The following is a 21616-nucleotide window of genomic DNA, read 5'->3' as shown; positions in this document are numbered from 1 at the left end:
GAAGTCCAGGTGTCTGTAGCATCCAAGCCCTCAAGGTGGCATCCCTCCCCACAAGCTCATCAAGGAGGCTTTTCCCCCAAGGAGACAGCTCAATCCTTCCCCTTCCCAAACAGGCACTGCGGGTCTGGCTGTTAAGATTAAAAAAAAAAAAAACAAAAAACAAAACAAAAAAACCCCCCATGTCTTTATACATGACAGGAAAATTTCTTAAGTTTAATTACGATAGCAGTACTCACTATACTGTGGTAGTGTTGCTATTTTTTGTTTTGTTCGGTATGGAATTTTATTATCATAACTAATTGTAATGGACATTTCTTTTTTTTTTTTTAAGATTTTATTTATTTGACAGAGAGATCACAAGCAGGCAGAGAGGCAGGCAGAGAGAGAGGAGGAAGCAGGCTCCCTGCTGAGCAGAGAGCCCGATGTGGGGCTCGATCCCAGGACTCTGAGATCATGACCTGAGCCGAAGGCAGCGGCTTAACCCACTGAGCCACCCAGGCGCCCCTGGACATTTCTTAATATTTATCTAATTTTTAATAATCAGTCTTCAAAATCAGAAAGCATTAGTAATCAGATCTAGGCTTTCTTTGCATCTTCTATCAGTGATTCCCATAAAAGGTGGGTAAATGAAGCAGCTGTAAAGAGGCAGCTTTAGAATTGAAGGCCTTGGGGCACCTGGGTGGCTCAGTGGGTTAAAGCGTCTGCCTTTGGCTCGGGTCATGGTCCCAGGGTCCTGGGATCAAGCCCCACATTGGGCTCTATGTTCGGTGGGGAGCCTGCTTCCTCCTCTCTCTCTGTCTACTTGTGATCTCTCTCTCTGTCAAATAAATAAATTAAGAAAAAAAAAAAAAGAATTGAAAGCCTTAAGAGGAAACCAGGTGCCCTTTGGGTCTTGAAAACTCAAGGCCATTAAATAATAGAAAACATCACAAGCTCGCTGTTTGGGTTCAAAATTGTTTCCCTAAGCAGGTTTTTCTTTTCGGAGGCGTCACTCATATTTGAAAGCTGTAAGTCATGGTAGGCAAAAAGTGAATTAGGTGGGTCTCACTAGCCTGATAGCCACAGTCCTGGAGAGATGGCTCAAGGGATAGTCTCTGTACTCTTAACTCTCCTGTGCTTTTTTTCTGTTCCAATCCTTCCACTTTATGAAGCTCTACCTTCTCCAAGCTCCCAAATATTTTCTCCTTACAGGGGCAAGGAATACTCAGTGTTCAGGCCTCAGGGACCTTCGGGGCAGCTTTGTCTGTCTGTCCTTTTTATCCTTACCTCAATCATGTGTTCGCCTGAGTGCTGCCTGCTCACCGGTTTCCCTAGTTCCTCCTGAAACCTTCAGGCACATGCATTTCTAAATGATGTGAGAACTTTCCATCAAACGAACACAGGGTTCTCTCTGTTGCAACTGTACGGGCTGTGTCCACCACCCTCTCTCTCTACAGTGGCAATTCTCAAGAGTTTTACTCCCTTCTCTCCTTCTGTCCCCTAACTGCCTTTCCTCAAAGCCCATTTCTTCCTCTCTCAGGTCCCCACATCCAGCATTCCCGAATTTTCACCACCACCTTGTATCACTGAGGAGGTTGCTTATTTCCTCTGAGTTGGGTGGCCCACAGTGAGGGCAAACTGCCACCACGTGAAGCCTGGGCCTGAGCCACTCGTGGCCCAACACGGTCAGGCTTGTCACAAGGCAGCATTACCAACAGAAGGATCCTAGCACACTTCTGGAGGCTTCAATTATGCTATATGCTCCTGATCCAAACCGCTAAGCATAAATAGTGATGATAATTAGTATATTTACATAAACAACCCCAGTAGATCAATCCAAGTGCACACTTCATTTTATTAATGGGTTCATTGTTCTCCATCATTGTTTAATTTGCCCCAGTTTCCCTTCCAGCCTTACTGAGCACAACTTTTAAAGTTTAGAAATATAAAGAATTTTTTTTCACTTAAGCAAGCCCTTCTAAGTGTGTGACAGATGGTTAATGTCAAAAGCCCCTGGGGAAGGCTTCTGTTTAGCCTTTGATTTTGTTTTGTGTTCTCAGCCAGAGAAATGTTTGACTATGCTGATAATTTGTAAGCATACATCAACCATCAACTTTTATCGTCCTTTAAATTCCCAGCTCTCCCCCGGATTTCTCTGCTACTCCTGGCCTAGTAGGGGCCAGGAAATCAGGCAGAAGCATGCCTAAATGGCGCGTGTGATAAGCCTCATAAAGTTATTCTGCTCAATTAATGGTTTTCACTGACAATTTTACTGCTCTGTTTTAAGCGGCTCCATTCCCTTGGGCATCTGTACATATGTCTATGATAAGCCTCATCCAGTCCAACAAAATTGGCCCCTCAGAATACAGACTGCTCTATTTTTAAAAAAGCTCATTTTTAAAAAAGCTCTCTTTTTTTTGAAACATAACACTTGAAAATACATTTAAACAGAAAGTAATAGAGCTTTAAAGCTGAGCTATAAAAGTGATTTATTCATGAGTACATACTTCTTCCTCTCCCAACTGACATCTATTTTATATTAATTTTCCTTGAGTGTGTATCCTCAGCTTCTTTCTAGATCTTCACTGAGGAAATTACCTCTTTATTCCACCCTGATTCCCGTCTACTTTGCTCCAAAGACTCCCCTATGGGCTGAGAGGGAGCCCCCTGCAGGTACAGAATCACAATCCGGAAAACTCCGCCATGAAATAATAATGCTCCCTAGTCACCGACTTTATTAGGTAGTCAGTAAGCTTTTTTTTTTTTTTAAATTAGGGTAAATAAAACAAGTTTCTGCAGTGACTTGAAATGCGCTTTTACAGTCATGCTCCACTGGTAGCAGGACAGAGAAGGAAGGTACACCTTTTCTCAGGTAAGTGGAACCTGCACTCTAGAGGTAAGTTTTGTTTTTTTTTTTAAGATTTTATTTATTTTTTTGAGAGAGAGAGAGAATGAGTGAGAGAGAGAGCATGAGCAGGGGGAGGGAGAGGGAGAAGCAGACTCCCCGCTGAGCAGGGAGCCCAATACAGGGATGCAGGACTCTATCTGAGGACCCCAGGAACGTGACCTGAGCTGAAGACAGGCACTTAACCCACTGAGACACCCAGGTGTCCCTATAGGTAAGTAATTTATATAAAGAAATTTCTTTTTTTTTTTTTTTTTATTTGACAGAGAGAGATCACAAGTAGATGGAGAGGCAGGCAGAGAGAGAGAGAGAGAGAGGGAAGCAGGCTTCTCGCTGAGCAGAGAGCCCGATGCGGGACTCGATCCCAGGACCCTGAGATCATGACCTGAGCCGAAAGCAGCGGCTTAACCCACTGAGCCACCCAGGCACCCTATAAAGAAATTTCTATAGCGCATCCTTCCCCCCAACCCCTAAAGACTCTTAGCAGAAGAAAAAACCAATGATAACAATGTTCCCATTATATTGTCTACTTTTCAGAGCAGATTCATACACTTCAGTTCATCCAGTTTTTGTTTTTGTTTTTTTAACAGATAAGAGAAATAGAGGCTTAGAGTCTCATGGGAATAAAAGGGAGCGCATAAGGAATATAGTCACTGATATTATGATAGTGTTGTGTGGTGACAGATGGTAGCTACACCTGAGACCAATGTAACACTGTGTGTCAACTATACTGAAATAAAAAATTTTTAAAAAATAGAGGCTTAGAGGGGTGCCTGGGTGGCTCAGTGGGTAAAGCCTCTGCCTTCTGCTTGGGTCATGATCTCAGGATCCTGGGATCGAGCCCTGCATCGGGCTCTCTGCTCAGCAGGGAGCCTGCTTCCCTTCCTCTCTCTCTGCCTGCCTCTCTGCCTACTTGTGATCTCTCTCTCCCTCTGTCAAATAAATACATAAAATCTTTTAAAAAAATTAAAAATAGAGACTTAGAGAAATTAAGTAAAGGATGCCTTCAAGGTCACACAGCTTGTCAGTCAAAGACCAGAATTTAAAACCACCACTTGATGATTCTGGTTTAAAAAAAAACAACAACAAATTTTATTTCAAAACTAGGATTAGCAATCCAGCAATTTTCATAAACGTTACGGTTTATGAAACCGTACTTTTACATCAGTTACGGTGTGGAAGCTTTTATAAGCAATACTTACCAGTGACTGTGCTTTTCTTAGCTTAGATCTGTCCTGCAATTTATTTTTCTTATCATGTGATTGTCGGCTGAAATCTGGATTCATTTCATGTCTTTTCCTCCTGTAAATCAGAAATCATTGGAACATTAGAATCATTTTAAATTTGCACAGCTATTTGTCTGTTGGACTTTGTTGTTCCTGTGATTTAAATGATTGTTTTCACTCAACTGGAAATGAGCCAAATGTAGAGCACTAAAGAACTGGCTGAATCAACTCTCACCCATCCACACAATGGAGAACTTTGAGCTATAAAAAGGAAAGCTGGGTATTTCTATATCCAACCATGGGGTGATATATGGTTATATCCAGGATATATTGTTGTATATGACATATATATATAATAATAACATATCCAGGATATATTGTTATATGAAAAAAAGGTGAATAAAATGGTATATGTTTTGTACCACCATTTATTCTAGAAACATATGTGTTTATTTGCTTAAAATTTTGTTAAATAGAAGGACTATACCATAATATCTTAAAAAATGGTTACCTATAAGTAGGCTTCCCATGTGATCCAATCAAGAACAAAGAACAATATGGAGGGGTAGGAACAGAAGCTAGACTCTCCAAATATACTTTGTTTTATATATTTGACTTTAGAACATTCTTAATGTTTCTCAAAATCATAAAATAAGACAAAGGAAGGAAATCCCTAAAATCTAAGAACAAAATGAAAGAAATAATCTTGTTTCTGGAGTTGGTAGCATTACTACACATGGAGGAATTACTTCATGAGACTTGAAACAGAGTATTTGTCTGAATAGTCTTAGTAGAATATGTCCTAAGGTCAAAAACACAGGCAAAGAAATCTTAAACTGTTTTTAGTAATCCTATTGTTTGAATTAATATTAATATTGGTTTTCTAAAACTATCATATATATTTGGATAAGGTAGGAATCAGCAGACTAGAACCCAGAGGCCAACTTGGCCCAATGCCTGTTTTTGTAAATAAAGCTAAATTGGAACATCATCATGCTTATTGTTTGCATATTGTTTTGGCTATTTTCAGGCTACAATCGCAGAGTTGAGCAGTTGTGACAGAGACATGTCCCATAAAGCCTAACGTATTTTTGTCTGGCGCTCTCTAAAAAAGTTTGCCTGTAGTAATGGATCTAGGCCATGGTCTTCAATAGCCACTAACATCACAAAAAAGGGAGACAACCAGAAATAATGTGCCTTATGATGGAAGTACGTGATCTTATATACTCAAGCCTCTAGATCTGACCATGCGTATGGCCAAGTACAGGAGACAGAGAACATGTTAGGCTGCATGTTGGGAGTACAGTCAGCAAAATTCAGAATGTGAAAAGCTCTATAGGATACATGACCTGATTTCTGTAATAAACAAATTGCAAGGGGGAAAAAAAAAAGAGGTAGGCCTACAGATCCAAAAAAGTTTTTTTTTTTTTTTTAAGATTTTATTTATTTATTTGATAGAGAGCACAAGCAGGAGGGAAAGGGAGAAGCAGATTCCCCACTGAGCAGGGAGCCTGGTGTGGGACTACATCCTAGGACCCTGAGATCAGGACCTGAGCTGAATGCAGATGAGTAACTGACTGAGCTACCCAGATGACCCAGCAGATTTGTTTTAATAATGAAATGAGTTAGCAGTTTTGAAATTATTTTCAGAATTTGTAAGTAAATATATAGTGTTTGTGTATATGTGTATACTTTATAATATATGTATATATTATGTATATTATGTATATACATATTACATATACAAATGTATATTATACATATACATATATATATAATTCATATGCAAGTTATATATGTACATATCTATTTTGATTATATATTATATGTACATATATAATTTGTATAAATAAACATGAGAGCCAAGGTTCTCCTTGACAGAGAAGGGAGGTGAAAATATGAAAAAAGACCAGAATGAACTCTATGGGGCTAGACTGAAATCTGAAGTACTAACTATTAAAAGGAGCTGTAATATTAAATCATTATAGCTAAAAATGCAAACAGATCCTGATGAACAGGGTAAGTTTATCAATAATGGTTCCTTTACCTTCCAATGATGTTTTGCTTCTATGTATTGCTTTTATGTATTTCACAGGAAATTCTATTTTCCTCTTTTCATATACCTAAGTACCAGCAAGTTGTTTCCAATGGCAAGTAAATAGAGAAAAGCACAGAGCTTCTCACCCTTGCCAGATTTGCTCACTGGGGTCACAGTTGTCCAGGTAATTGAAGCGAATGATATCAGTTGGATGCTTGTCAGATGATCTCCAGGGTGGGAGCTCTTTCTCCCTTGGGTGGGTTTTCTTTCTCAAAGAGGAAGACGACCTGAAAGCTGACGCAGGGGACTGCTTTTCCTCTGCAGGACTGCTTGTAACTGACTGAACGTCGGCAACGGCAACCCATCTTTTGGAGGTGTCTAGAAGAAGAAAATCAATTATTTCTGTTCTTAAAACAACGTAATAATTATAATAAAAAAATCATCATATCATCATCATTATATCTTCATCATCATCTTCGCTGCGACTGCAATGATAATGGTGACAATAATTACAGCAGCCACCAACCCAGGAGTCCTTGTCAGTGCCAGGTACTATCTCAGGAAGTCGTCATACATTATTTTATTGAACCTTCATTATAACTGTAAAAGGGAATACTTACTACTCCCATTTTACAGAAGAGGAAACTGAAGACGGGAAAAGCCAATGAACTCACCTACTACTACATTAAATGGTAAGACAGAGGGTCAGAATGTGAATCTAGGACTGTCTTACTTCAAGTCCTAGCTCTAACCCTCTCTATCCTGGACTGCCACCTTGTCTACCGCATCATTGTATAAGTTTTCCACAATTGCAGTCAATTAACTCAATAAAACATACACATTCCAAAAAATAGTACTCCATGCTTAATTATCTGTAGAACGTAGGGACAACTTTGACTTATACACAGGTAGACTGTAGATTTTATCAGTTATCAAAATCTTAACTGCTCTCAAAGAATACTTTGGCTTTAATTTCCCAAATGGAAAGTCTATTTTCGTGTGTGAAATTCATAAGGTTTTTATGTGGTTGTAACCTAAGGGAAGCGGTAATGGTATGTAGAGAAGCCATTAAAGGCTTAATTTTTGTTCTTTAAGAGATTAGGGAAGCTTTGCGTGGTAAATTGGTTTGCTTGAATTGTTTGTGACAATTAAGAAATTCCCCAAACCCTTCAAGCAGAATCAGTTTCTTATCCTTGTTTCAACTGTTCTTTGTATATATTTCTGTTACAGAATAGCACTTAGTACTCAGTGCTGTAATTATGTATTTGTCTATGTCTAAGGCCACTAGACTCCGCTTCTTGAAAGCAGGGTTAGGATCATTATACTCAGTACCTAGCACATAACCATATTTAATAAATATTTACTAATTTAATGGATGATTGTAGTTTAGTAACTAATTAAGACATTTTCTTTATATAATTGATAGCTCATTATTGGTTTGGTATTCAAAATTTTGTTCAGGTCTCATTTAGAATGGACATTCATTCCAATTCTGAGCTTAGATTGAACAAAGACTTTGCTGAAGAAGGTCTAGTTTAATACTACTGGGAATAAATAGTACATGATAATAAAAAATTTCAGGGGGAAAATTTTAGGTATACATGCTAGTAATTACATATAAATAAACATTATTTAGTCTGAAAAGTAACAAAATGTTTGACACTTTAACAAAACAGGATATAATGAAAACTGATGACTTTTCTGTATTAAACAAAATTTTTTTTCACTTCGCCCAAAGTCTTTGAGAATTTTTAGAATTGTGAATGATGTCGAACTTTTGTTAAATGCTTTTTTCTGCATATTCTGAAATTATCATACATCTTTTCTTTTTTATTCTGTGAATTACACTGGTTAATTTTTTAATATTATGCCAACCTTACTCTCCATGGATACTTCCCACTTGGTCATCATGTATTATTCTTTCTTTGTATAGAACTTGATTTAATATGCTAATATTTTTAAAAGAGTTTTATGTCTGTGTTCATGAGGGATATTAATCTGGGGTTTTGTTTTGTTTTCTTATAAAGGGTCTATCTGGTTTTGGTATAAAGGTAATGAGTTGGGAAGTGTTCCCTCATCTTCCATATTATGAAAGAGTTTATGTATAATTGATATTTCTTCCTTACGTGTGTGACAGAATTCGCTAATGAAGCTATTTGGGGGTGCCTGGGTGGCTCAGTGGGTTAAAGCCTCTGCCTTCGGCTCAGGTCACGATCCCAGGGTCCTGGCATCAAGCCCCACATCGGGCTCTCTGCTCAGCAGGGAGCCTGCTTCCTCCTCTCTCTCTCTCTCTCTCTCCCTGCCTCTCTGCTTGCTTGTGATCTCTGTCAAATAAATAAATAAAATATTTTTTAAAAAATGAAGCTATCTGGGTCTGGAGTTTTGTGGAAAATTATGAATTTGATTTTTATTTTATTTCTTTAAGATTTTATTTATTTATTTGAGAGAGAGAGAATGAGAGAGGAGAAGGTCAGGGGCAGAAACAGACTCCCCATGGAGCTGGGAGCCCGATGTGGGACTCGATCCTGGGACTCCGGGATCATGACCCTAGCCGAAGGCAGTTGCTTAAAGAACTGAGCCACCCAGGCAGCCGTGAATTTGATTTTTTTTTTTGAAAGATTTTTATTTATTTGACAGACCACAAGCAGGCAGAGAGGCAGGCAGAGAGAGAGGGAGGAGGAGGCAGGCTCCCTGCTGAGCAGAGAGCCCGATGTGAGGCTCGATTCCAGGACCCTGAGATCATGACCCGAGCCAAAGGCAGAGGCTTTAACCACTGAGCCACCCAGGCGCCCATGATTTTTAAATTGATAAAGATTTATTCATGTTTTCTATTTTCTAGTGAAACTGTTTTCCTAATCTGCATTTTTCGAGAATTGTCCATTTCATCTAGGTATTTGAATTTAGTGACATAGACTTGTTCATAATACTCTCTCATTATTCTTCTTATGTTTACAGGATCTGCAGTGATGCCCCCTCTTTCATTCCTGTCACTAGTAATTAATGTTTTCTCTCTTTTTTCCTTCATCCCCCTATCTAGCAACTTAGGAATTTTATTTAAGTTTTCAAAGAAGGAGCTTTGGTTTCACTGATTCTCTCTATTATTTGTCTGTTCAAATTTCATTGACTTTAGCTCTTTATTATTCTTTCTATCTACTTTGGGTTCAACTTCCTCTTCTTTCTGTAGATGAAGTCTTTTTGAAATTATGCTGTTTGGAGTAGATATAGTATAGCCTGATAGATAGTTATAAAGATCATTCTTGTCCAGTCCTCTCATTTTAAGGTTGGGGAAACTAATATTAACCACAACCATTTGCTCATAAAATGCTTTCAAAAGCTCTGCTGGAGCATATGCCAGCTACAGGGTATTGAGGGAAAGGTTGCTAGAGAAGGTGCTTGAGTAAAGGTAAATTATGCTTTAATCCAGGGGCTGCCTACGTTCACCATCACTGGAGCAATCTCACAGGGAATTACCCAAATTACTCAAGTATGTATAGTGCTGACAGTTGACTTTTTAACCTTAGTCACCTGACTTTTATTAACCTTAGTCACATGACTCTTTAGTCTTTCTGACTTAGGTCTATTTTTTTTTATTTTTAAAGATTTTATTTATTTCTTTGACACAGAGAGAGACAGTGAGAGAGGGAACACAAGCCAGGGGAAAGGGAGAAGGAGAAGCAGGCTTGCCGCTGAGCAGGGAGCCCAATGCGGGGCTTGATCCCAGGACTCTGGGGTGATGACCTGAGCTGAAGGCAGACGCCCAATGACCGAGCCACCTAGGCACCCCAGGTCCTTTTTTAAAATAGAAAAACTAACATTTAATATAACACAGTGTTCTCTAAAGAAATTTAATACTAAGCAAAGAGATGGCAATTTTCTTGGATCAGAACGATTCATTTTTAAATATAGTTATGCACATTTTATAGAAAAGAAGTACAGCTGAAGACAAAGCTTTCAAGTCAGTTTTATAAATACTCAAACCTCTTTTTCTTCTACAAGTTAGTTAATTACTTTTCTCTTCTCTGCCCCAGAATGGCCCAAGCTTCAGCTCTGAATGCCATTCCCTGCCCCAACTGAAAATGAGAGTCAAGAAAAGCCTTATCAAATTTTGCAAAGAAATCATAGCCATGGTAATTTTTAAAATAACTTTTTCCATCACTGCAGTTTATGTTTTTCTTTTTAAAAGAAATCCTGTGGAGCACACCAATTACTGAAATCGGAAAGGCTAGTTTTACCATTGCAATTGTAACATTAATTATGCATAGTTTACTACTGTACTAAATGTAGATGGGTTCTACTTTAAAACAATAAAACTCAACCCAAATGAAGAAGCTAGGAGTTGACTATTCATCTTTCAAAAAGATTCTTCAATTTTAAAAGGATTCACTGCCATTTTTTTCATAGAAAATGATACCCCTGTGGTTTTAAAAATCATTAAAAAAATTTAATTTACACATAATTTTTCAGGAATTCATCTATCATACAAAACGATGCACAGCTCTGCATGTGTATAGATCACACCATAAAGAAAAGGCTCATAAAAATTTCCCATGAGTTATCTAATTAACTGTGACTATAAGAAGGAACATAAACATTGGTTATAATGCAGAGAAAACAACTAGAAAAATTATTCTTGCATTATTTACTTTTTATCATTATATGTAAATGCTTTACATTGCTTAGTTTCTAGATTAAAAAGGACTTTAGTATACTCATTATTCCCTTCCAAAATTACAGATTTATTGGAAAACTTTTCTTTATAAATGATATAAAAATAACCTTTAACTCACCTGGTAGAATCAGAAAATTCGAATTAATAAAGTAGAATTGGATGACCCATTGATAGCAAATACTACACAATACCCATGGAGTCCCAAGTCAGAACCGCCTGGCGTGGGAGTCAGAGATACGGAAATCCAGGAATCTGAACAGAGTGAGGAGCTCCATAGTCCTAACCTCCTGGGGAACTGCTGGTTTAGGAGAGTCTGATGAGGGTTCTTGACTAACATGGATGTCTCGGAAAGGGCTATCGATTTCTCAGAAAAGGAGAATTTTGAAGTAATAGTGTATTTCCTTTGCTTACATTGCTTAGTTTCTAGATTAAAAAGAACTTTAGTACACTCATTATTCCACTCCCCAACTTTTAAGTTTTTTAGTCTTAGTTCTAGAATTTCTTTTTTTTTAAGTTTTTATTTAAACTCCAGTTAGCATACAGTATGATATTGATTTCAGGCGTACAATTTAGTGATTCAACACTTCCATAGAAACCTGGTGCTCATCACAAGTGCTCTCCTTAATCCCCTATCTCCTGTTTAACCCATTCTCGGCATGGGGGGGGCACCCCCGCCCTCGTACTCCTAAATAGCTGATACAAGTATGTTTGTTCCTTTTTGCCCCAAATTTACCTTTGGCCTGGTAACATGAAGTTCTTTTACCATCTGAATGTAGTGCTTCTTCCATATACCCTGCTCAAAGGGAGTTGGAGAGAAATTGATGTACCAGTTAAATCGTAAACATTTGAGCATCCAGAGCTGATCCAGCTCAGTTAAGTTCTTCCAGTGCCAGCTCACCTGGAAAAACAACAATTGGAAAGAAAAGAGAAACCCTACTCAGTCTTCGTGCCCATTTTCTCTAGGTCTTCAGCTGTCACCCTGGACCTGAGATAACTTTTTTGTTCTTTTCCTCCAAATCAAAGCTTAAAAAGTTACCTATCTGAAGTGTTCCCTACCCAGGCAGAAGGATTTTCTTTAAATGTGAAATCACAGGGGCACCTGGGTGGCTCAGTGGGTTAAGCCGCTGCCTTCGGCTCAGGTCATGATCCCAGGTCCTGGGTTCGAGCCCCGCGTCGGGCTTTCTGCTCAGCAGGGAGCCTGCTTCCTCCTCTCTCTCTGCCTGCCTCTCTGCTTACTTGTGATTTCTCTCTGTCAAATAAATAAATAAAATCTTTAAAAAAAAAAAAAAAAAAAAAAAAAAAAAAAAAAAATAAATGTGAAATCACAGTTAGATTCAGAGTCAACTAATATTTACTGAGTACCTATTAACTAACCATCCCCCCTAAGGAGACAGGTGTTATTATTACTCTCATGTTGCAAATGAGAGGATTGTGGCTCAGAGAGACTTTGGAATTTCCTAGATGCTCATATGAGAGTTATATGAAGGTCACAGAAACTCAGATCTGCATATTCTTTACTCGTTTTTTGGTATGTTTCCATTTTCCCTCCATTCTTACAATTTAACTAAATAGAAATTTTATAAATAGAAAGTCAAGTACTGGTATCATATGGTGTGTCCTCTATAGCCTTTAAGATTCCATAGAGCATAGATTATTTGCTCTGTACATTCCTTTCCCACAGTATTATGGTCATTCTCACAATCCAGATGGAGGTGACCCTATTATGTGCAGCAGTGTTTACAATAACTTACTCCAGATTTTGAACAAGTCTTGCCGAAAACTAGGGTCAAGTTCATATACAAAGTTCAGATGAGGGGTTCTGTGTCTTGGCTCTAAGAATTGCAAAGATGACATCCAACTTTCCAATGCAAATTTCATCCTTGGAAAACTGGTTTCTTTTCAACATTAAGTAGATCATTAGTAATTTTTGAGCATAAAAAAAATGAAAGAAAGAGGGGCACCTGGGTGGCTCAGTGGGTTAAGCCTCTGCCTTCGGCTCAGGTCGTGGTCTCGGGGTCCTGGGATCAAGCCCTGCATCGGGCTCTCTGCTCGGTGAGGAGCCTGCTTTCCCCTCTCTCTCTGCCTGCCTCTCTGCCTACTTGTGATCTCTCTCTCTCTGTCAAATAAATAAATAAAATCTTTAAAAAAAAAGAAAAAAATGCAAGAAAGAAAGAAGGAAGGGCAGAAACTGTGATATACATCCATTTACCTGGCCCTCCCATTCTCCCTCCTTCCAGCTACCAAGTACAGAGTTCCATTATGTTTAGCCTTGTTTTCTGTGCTGAGGAGGAGACATACAGGAGAGGGGAGGGCACAATTACAAGAAATAACAGGTTCAGGAACTGGAAGGACGAAAAAGGGTAGAGAATCTGACAGAGCCCCGCAGGCAGGAAGAGAAATCACATCTACTTTGTTTAGCGCAGAAATGCAACAACATTGACCTTAATCCCCATATGGTTAATTAACTTAGAATTCAGTGGAGAGGCAAGGTTTCACAGGGAGGGGATGAGGAGAAATTTCTCCATTTTCACTCTTTTTCTCATTTTCCTTACATCTTGTTGTGACATGGCTATTAAATTGTTTTGATTTCCCCCGGAGTAGTAGGTTTTTGTATGTTATGTTTTTGCTTTTTGGTGTTTTTTGTTTGTTTTAAGTAGATAGGAATGAGGAGGGTTGGAGGGTAGGTAGGAGCTTTCAAAATTATCAGCCTCCCCCCATATTTTTAAACTGTTCAAAGCTCATTTTAGTGCAATGATATGTTTAAATCTAGCTAAAGAACAATCGCCTGTGTCTTCCTCACAGGCAGGACTGGGAACAAATGTAATGCTGACATCTTGCAAGACTGACATATGATACACATATATGATAGGATTAGTGATTTCAAATAACATTTCCCTCCAGTGATAACATTCTCATTGTGCGAAACTTGGAAAATTCCAAGAAGTTTCAAGAAAAACAATACCCATACCCGCACCAATAAGATATGACTTTTATTAACCACCTGACATGGTACTTTTCTGTCTTTTTTCTAAGCATGTATGAAAGCAAATTGGGAAATTCTATATATCCAATTTTAGATAGTGCTTTCTTCATTTCACATATTATAAGCATCTTTGGTCTTAGAAAACATGTTTTCTAATGGCCACACAATAATTCATCATATGGTTATATGATAGTCTTTTACTGTTGGACATTTAGAATGCTATGTTCTTTTAAGGAATGTTTCATTTTTGGAATAAGTAATACATGTACATTAATACTAAATTTAAAGATCCAAAGGGACATGCAGTAGAAGAAAGTCTCTCTCTTATCCCCATCCTCTGGTCACTTCTTCCCCTCACTGGATGTTACCTTTGCTACAGCTTCTGTGTGTCATTCCAGGAACATTCCAGGCCTATATTAATAAATATGTATATATTCTTTTTTTCTTTCAAAAGTGGTAGAACAGTTCTACACCTTTGCTCTTTTCACTGGTGATAGATCTTAAAGATTATTGCAATTTATTTAACCAGTCCCCTAATGGTGGACCTTTCCATTGTTCCCAAACTTTAGCTATTACAAATAACGCTGCAATATTCTTATATAGATACTTTTTGCATATTGAGGCACTCTAAGAAGTAGAGCTGTTGGATCAAAGGGAATCTTCCTTTTTCCCTTTTTAAAAAAAGATTTTATTTATTTATTTGCGAGAAAGAGAGAGAGCACAAGTAGGGGGACAGGAAGAGGGAGAAGCAGACTCCCTGCTGAGCAGGGAGCAAGACCGGTGACTTGATCCCAGGACCCTGGGATCATGACCTGGGCTGAAGGCAGGCGCTTAACCAACTAAGCCACCCAGTTGGCCCTAAATTGTATTTTCTTTTAAGTCTTCAGGGTGTTAAAGAATACTCACAAAGGCCTCCTTCCCTATGTTTTCTTTGAGTACTTTATTGGTTTCCTTTGATTTCATACCAATCTTTTCTCCTACTAGAATTTTTTTCAGACAGCTGTCCAATTGTTCTAACACCATTTATTGAGTAACTCCTCTTTCCTACTGCATTCATTTTCTTAATTTTAATTAAGACTAAAATTATGTTACACATCTGTGCAAGGCTGACATGTGATACATATGATCTGTGTAACGGGTAACAAGTAATTTCCAGTGTTACCAGACTCTAGGAAAATTCTCAAAAAAATGGCTACCCATTTTATCTTAAAAGCAATTAAAGTACACTTTAACAGACTGTGGCCTTAACTTGTAGGAAAACAATATAGTCAGCCCCTTTTCCAAGGCCAATGGAAGTGAGTCTACTTACTCTGAACTCTTTTAGTCTTTTTTTTTTTAAAGATTTTATTTATTTATTTATTTATTTATTTGAGAGATGGAGTGAGTGAGAGAGCGAGCGAGCATACAAACAGGGGTAGAGGGAGAAGGAGAGGGAGGCTAGACTGCAGGGCTTGATCCCAGGACTCTGGGACCATGACCTGAGCCAAAGACAGACACTTAACCAACTGTGCCCTTGTACTCTTTGTACCTTATTTTGAGTTTTTCTGTTTATGAATAGCCTGCACTATACAATTTGCAATAGTTTTCTAGTTATATGCTTTATAATATAAGACTATTCTGCTCATGAACCATTTCATATGTATGTTTGTCTCTTCAACCAGCAAATACTATTCTGTGGACACTAATGATGTCTTACATCATTTAACATCTACTTTTGAGCAGTAAATACAGAGGCACAAATAAGACAGGGGTTAATTCAAACTATATAGACTACACATACTGACAATCTCATCTATTTCTTGGTTTTGCATGTGTGCTTCCCCCGCCCCATTTTAGAATTTTCTAGGCTATCACTACAAAACATGTATACAGATTCTTTGCCTTTTTACCTGTGCACAACGACAAAGGCTTCGTGGGTCCAGGAAAGAAAAGATGTATAGAGATAACACCCTTGGAAGCTTGGTAGTAAAATCCAGAGCTTCAGCTGGAATTTTTTCTTGAAGTTTTCGACAGCAGAACTTTTGCTGTGACAGGGAGCAACGTTCTAACAGGCCTGTCAAGATTCTTCTCCGTTGAGAGTCTGTCCATTTGTCAAACTGGAAAAAAGAAAGATTAAAAAAAACCTGCAGGTTCAGTTTGATACCAGAGATTCATTAGAGGAATGGATAAGAATGGTATAGGATTGAGTTTAATTATTTTATTCCTAATGAATAGCATGTATCTCTTCCCCTAATTAACAAATGTGATGTTTTGTTACTTACCTATTCTTCCTCACATATATACATGTGAGCATGTGCAAAAGTGTGTGCACTTGACCTCAGAACTTGTAGTTACATAAGGAAAGTAAGTTGGGAGCTGGCCATATTCAAAAACTGAGAAAATATATACTTAAAAATATAATTTCAGGGACACCTGGGTGGCTCAGTCAGTTGGGCATCTGCCTTCTGCTCAGGTCATGATCCCAGGGTCCTAGGATTGAGCCTCACAGGGGAGCTTCCCTCTCCCCCTCCTTTGCAGCTCCCCCTGCTTGTGCTCTCATGCTCTCTCTGTCAAATACATAAATATAACTTTCAAAAATGTATATATATATTTATATATACAAAATTTCAAGAGAAGACACCTGGGCAGCTCCTCTCTGGCCAGACTTTCTGTACTGGCTCATAAGTGCCAAACTCCAGGACCAGAAACAAAGCTTTGCATTCACCATTGGAGATAAGGTATACTATCTAAATATCCCTGAGAAGGGTTAAAGTCCCACTAATGTGTTAATGATTGATTGGAGAGAAAATGTCAATAGGAAGACATGGTGGGTAGGGATGGGGAGTGTCAGAGACAGGCAGGAGATGCCAGAGTAATCTGAGGGAGGGCAAACAAGAGCTTTGGTTACTTCACTATTTTCCCTACAGATAACCCTAAACAGTCCCAACATCAATGACTGATCGAAGATAAGAATCTGAGAGCTGGCCAAAACCAAAAGAAAGACTTTTCTGGGAACACCTACCAACTGAACAAGCCACTTTACTGGAGGTCTAAACCTCTCTTTTTTTTTTAGCCCATTTTAGAGACGAGAGATAGGAAAGTTTGGGGCGGCCTATATTTTGTATACTATTGCATTTCACATATAGATATTTTCTATGGTTGCCTCAAGCTAGTGAGAATTTTATAAGAAATTTTAGTTGTAATCATAAAATACACTACCTAAAAAGGCATATAAAGCATGACAAGTCAACTTCATTATAGTCTTATGAAGTATTTTTTTTTAAAGATTTTATTTATTTACTTAGAGAGGGCAAGAGGGAGAGAGAGAAAGTGCGTGAGCCAGGGGAGGGGCAGAGAAGCAGACTCCCCGATGAGTAGGGAGCCCGACACTGGACTCGATCCCAGGACTTGGGGATCATGACCTGAGCCAAAGGTAGACGCTTAACCGCTGAGCCACCCAGGCACCCATGATGTATTTTTTTAATTGGCAAGAATACTTCTTGATAAAAACTATTCACTATTATATATATCTATTTCATGACCCAAGAATCTCAGTTTGCAAACTATAATTCAAGCGGGAAGAAGGATGTAGAGAGCAAGATGGAGTCACTCATGTCAAGCAGTGATATAACTAGCCAAGGATGTTGTACCTGAGACCAGATATCACCAAAAACAACAGAGACTGGCAGTACTAAGGACTGATAATCATCAAGGCCCCAGGAACCTGAAGGAACCAAGAGCTGATAATCACTAGAAGGCCTGCAAAGGCTCAAGACTGATTAAACTCCTTTAAACAGAAGATTTCTGCAGCGAACTGTCAAAATCTGCAGACACTGACCCTTCCACTTCTGACCTTACAGACCGACGGCCTTACCTGATTGATCTCAAACATCATAGGGATTCTCCACTGCTTGAACATCACAGCAGTATGATCTGAGAGCTGACCTAGACTGGACCGAGACCTCACCTCAACTGCGTGCTCAGGGACTGACCTCGCATTTGGTTCATTGCCCCTTGTATAGCTTCTCTGTTCTGTGACTTTGTATGGTACTTTGTTTTGTGTGACGTGTATGAAGCCACGTTAAATACGCAATGATAGGTCATTGTTTGGAATCCTGACATTGTGGAAAGATACAACTCGTGTAGAGGCCTTGACAATGGGCTTGCAGCAGGGGAGAAAAAACCCAAAACCTCAACTTACAAATAAATGAATAAAATCTATTCATGTGTGAGTGTTCCCTGATTTCTCCTCTCCCTATTTCTGCACAACTCATATTTCCAGCTCTCCCAATGGGGGATTTCTTTCCTTTTGGGATGGACTATTAGAATAAAGAGAGAAGGCAGACCAGAATGACTGGGGCCAGGGGAAGAACTGTGCCAGAGAAACCACACTGATCTACAAAATAGCCAAGGGGAAAGTGTGAAAAGAGAGAAAAGCAGTTAGGTTTTTGGCTTGTTGGGAGTTTAGGGGTTCAGAATCTCATTGCCTCGACAGCAATTAGAGACTGTGAGAGAAATGAGGAATGAAGGAAGTATTAAAAAGAAAACCACAGTACAAAATGGAGTCACTTATGTTAAGGGTCCCATGTCAGCAAAGCAAGATTTAATACTAACCTAATTGTAATATTATATATCCCCCAGGAATATAATCTTTAACTAATCAACCTGGAATTTCCTGGTCAGCACTAGGAAATTTACCAACAGATCCCTTCCATTCCCCTTAGGAAAGCAATGTTACCTAAAACAATGTGTTCTTTGCTAATAATTTCCGTTGTTAGGCTCCCTCTCTACCTTTCAAAACCTTTCCTTTTCTGTAGCTCAATGCTACCTAATTCACAAATTGCTCAATATAGTCAATTTGATCTTTTAAATTACTCAAGTTGAATTTCTGTTGTTTAATAAAGGAAGACCTGAGAAGTACTGTCGAGTTTTAAACTGGTTCTGCTGTGATTTTTTTTTCTTTGAAACACGAAGTGAAAATTAGAATTCATTTTAAAATTGCTTTTAGGCAGCATTCTGTGGTTCTGTAGAAACTGAGCTACATGGGACCCAGGATGATTATGTTTACAAAAAAAATTTATATTATAATATTATAATATTTATATTATATTATAATCACTGCAGCAAAGCAGAATAACCAAAAATGCCTAACCATAGGGGATCAGCTATGTAAACTGTAATATCTCAACATGATAAGAGGAAGTATGGCATTACAGATTGATGGTGGGTTTGGGAATGAAGCCATGGGAAATCTCACTTACAGTATTCTATTATTTTTAATACTTTTTAGAAATAAATCACTAAATCCCAGCTCTACCACTACCAACCTCTCAATTTCCTCTTTTATACATTAAGAATAATTATATCTAAATTGTAGGGTTGTTGTGAGGATTAAAAAATAATATATGTATAAAATTCTTAATAAGGCAACACGCCTCATTATAGACATGGTAGCTATCATTATAAAATATCAAAGTGATGTTAAGAATAATAAGTATGTGGGTTAAATCAGTGTGAAAAGAATATATATGCAAACAATTAAATTAAAAAGCATAAGATTATCATATCTGCAAATTGGCAAGGCTGGGAAGTACATTTAGAATGACTGAGGTTAGCTCATCTACTTTCACTGCTGCCCACAAAAAGAGAATGAGCTCAGGTTGAAGAACAGTGATTTAAAAGCAATATAAAAGAACCCTAGGATTATAAAATGCTGAAGAAATCTATAAAAGAAAACATTAAAACATTTCCCTCTAGAGATTAAAAAGATAATTACATTGGTTTCTCATTTATTTCCCTGATTACCATGGTCAAAAGGTAATTTATATCTGGTTTTGATAGGTGTTCTTTGCCTCGAGGGATTTTTCCATTCTAATTGTGTTTGTTTAGGCTAATAGAAAATGAATTTGCATTCCTTGAACTCCTTCCAAATGAAGGTGGGTTGATGACTCAGAAGAATGCTTCATAGTTGGGGAAAATCCCTTTGGAATTTAAAAGGTGCTAGGAATAATCCAAAGAGTAAATAATCCGTGGAAGAGTTAACTGTCCAGGAATTTGATAATCTCCTACATCCCTCCCATCACCTTTCAAGTAAAGATACCCATAACATAGTAGAAATCCAAGATGTGAGATTTCCGGAGTAGCTAGGAACATTCTTCCATCCTGGTATCACCTACAGTACCTCGCTTTACAGTTAGTTCCCTTTTTAAAATATTATTTATATCAATTGTATTATGCTATGTTATATTGTATCACAATTACGATATGCTTATATTTTATAATTATTTTAATGCCTTTTTATAGAATTGTAAAAATCCTGTGTTTGGAGTAGTTGCTCCAAGGATTTTACTGCAGTTGCAGGAAGTGAGGGCAGTTGCTAGAGCCTTCGGGTTCCACTCCTCTCACACCGAATGGCAAGGAAAAGTTCACAGTGCGTAAGGCACAAGATAAAGAGGAAGGCCTGTTATTGTTTGCTTATTGGTTATTTATCTCAATCTGGTGGACTTTTTTTTTTTAATGTTTTATTTATTTATTTGAGAGAGAGAGAGAGCAAGAAAGAGAGAGAAAGAAAGATTGAGAGAACCAGTTGGGGAGGGGCAGAGGGAGAAACAGGCTCCCTGCTGAGTAGCCCTACGCAGAGGGATGCCCCGGTGGCTCAGTTGGTTAAGTGTCTGCCTTTGGCTTAGGTCATGATCCCAAAACCCTGGGATCATGACCTAAGCCAAAGGCAGACACTTAACCAACTGAGCCACCGGGGCATCCCTCTGGTTGAATTTCTGAGTCCTATTATCAAAAACTGACTTTCACATTAAAGCAAGAACACATTATTATTTAAAAGTTTCAAAAAGGTACATATACAATTAAACATGAAAATCCTCTGTAACTGCTCTTCGTCATCCAATCTCATTCTATCTTCCTAGATGGACACTATGCACAATTTGAAGTTATCCATTTCTATGCATTAGCATACACATACAGCCATCAATAAGGAAACAATTAAATAAATTAGAGTATAACCACCCTGTAGGATACTGTGCAGCAGTTTAAAAACACAAGAAAATATAGCCAGAAATGACCTGACATGTAGTAAACCCAGAGCCTATTGTTCTCTCATTCTTTCATGGCATATTCATTTTCTCATTCATTCCTTCATCATGGCTATACCACAATCTATTTACTCAATTTATTACTGACACCATTTACAGTACAAAAAAAAAAAAAAGAAAGAAAAAGAAAAAAAAACCCAACTTCAATATTCTGAAACATGCCTTTTCATGTCCTGTGTGAGTATTTCTCTAGTGCGGATAAACAGAAGTGGAATTACAGGTTCAAAGGACATTTGCACTTAAAACTTCAATCAATCCCATCAAATTGTCTTTTAAGTCTTTACCACTTTACAGTCCCTCCAACTGTGTTTATGCATATCCTCCTACTCTCCAATAAATCCTTACTTACATTGGATATTATCTAGCTCCTCAATTTTTGTCATATAGGCAAAAGGAGAGGTTGGGAATCTCACCACCCAGGTGCCCTGTCCAGATTATTTAATACTAGATTTACTTCTAATACTAGATTGAGCTTTAAACTGATACTTGATCCCTACAATGAATAGCCCAAGTAATGCTAAGTGAAAAAAGAAAAAGAAAAAAAAAGTTGTATACTTATTTTTCCCTTCTTTTCTTGGAAATGTATTTCTTATGTTATCAACCTCTTATGGTATTCCTGAAAATAAACAAAAAAACTAAAATGTGGGGGTTCCTGGGTGGTTCAGTCAGCTGAGCATCTGCCTTAGCTTGGGTCATGATCCTGGGGTCCTGGGATCCAGCCCCTTCTCCCT

The 21616-nt window shown here is 38.1% G+C and overlaps 1 protein-coding gene across 1 annotated transcript in view; it reads right to left on the bottom strand.

Annotated features, from left to right (window-relative positions):
• Window positions 1-21616, bottom strand: part of FBXO16 (F-box protein 16) — a 48576-nt gene that overhangs the window by 12239 nt on the left and 14721 nt on the right. Inside the window, 5 exon segments of the mRNA XM_047717492.1 lie at window positions 4087-4188; window positions 6294-6508; window positions 6511-6526; window positions 11551-11715; window positions 15690-15896. Coding sequence (XP_047573448.1) covers window positions 4087-4188; window positions 6294-6508; window positions 6511-6526; window positions 11551-11715; window positions 15690-15896 — 705 coding nt within the window.

This window comes from Lutra lutra, chromosome 2 (assembly GCF_902655055.1).
Source record: "Lutra lutra chromosome 2, mLutLut1.2, whole genome shotgun sequence".
Classification (NCBI taxonomy): Eukaryota; Metazoa; Chordata; class Mammalia; order Carnivora; family Mustelidae; genus Lutra; species Lutra lutra.
The sequence above is the reverse complement of the archived record's forward strand: the minus strand, read 5'-3'. Positions and strand labels throughout refer to the sequence as shown.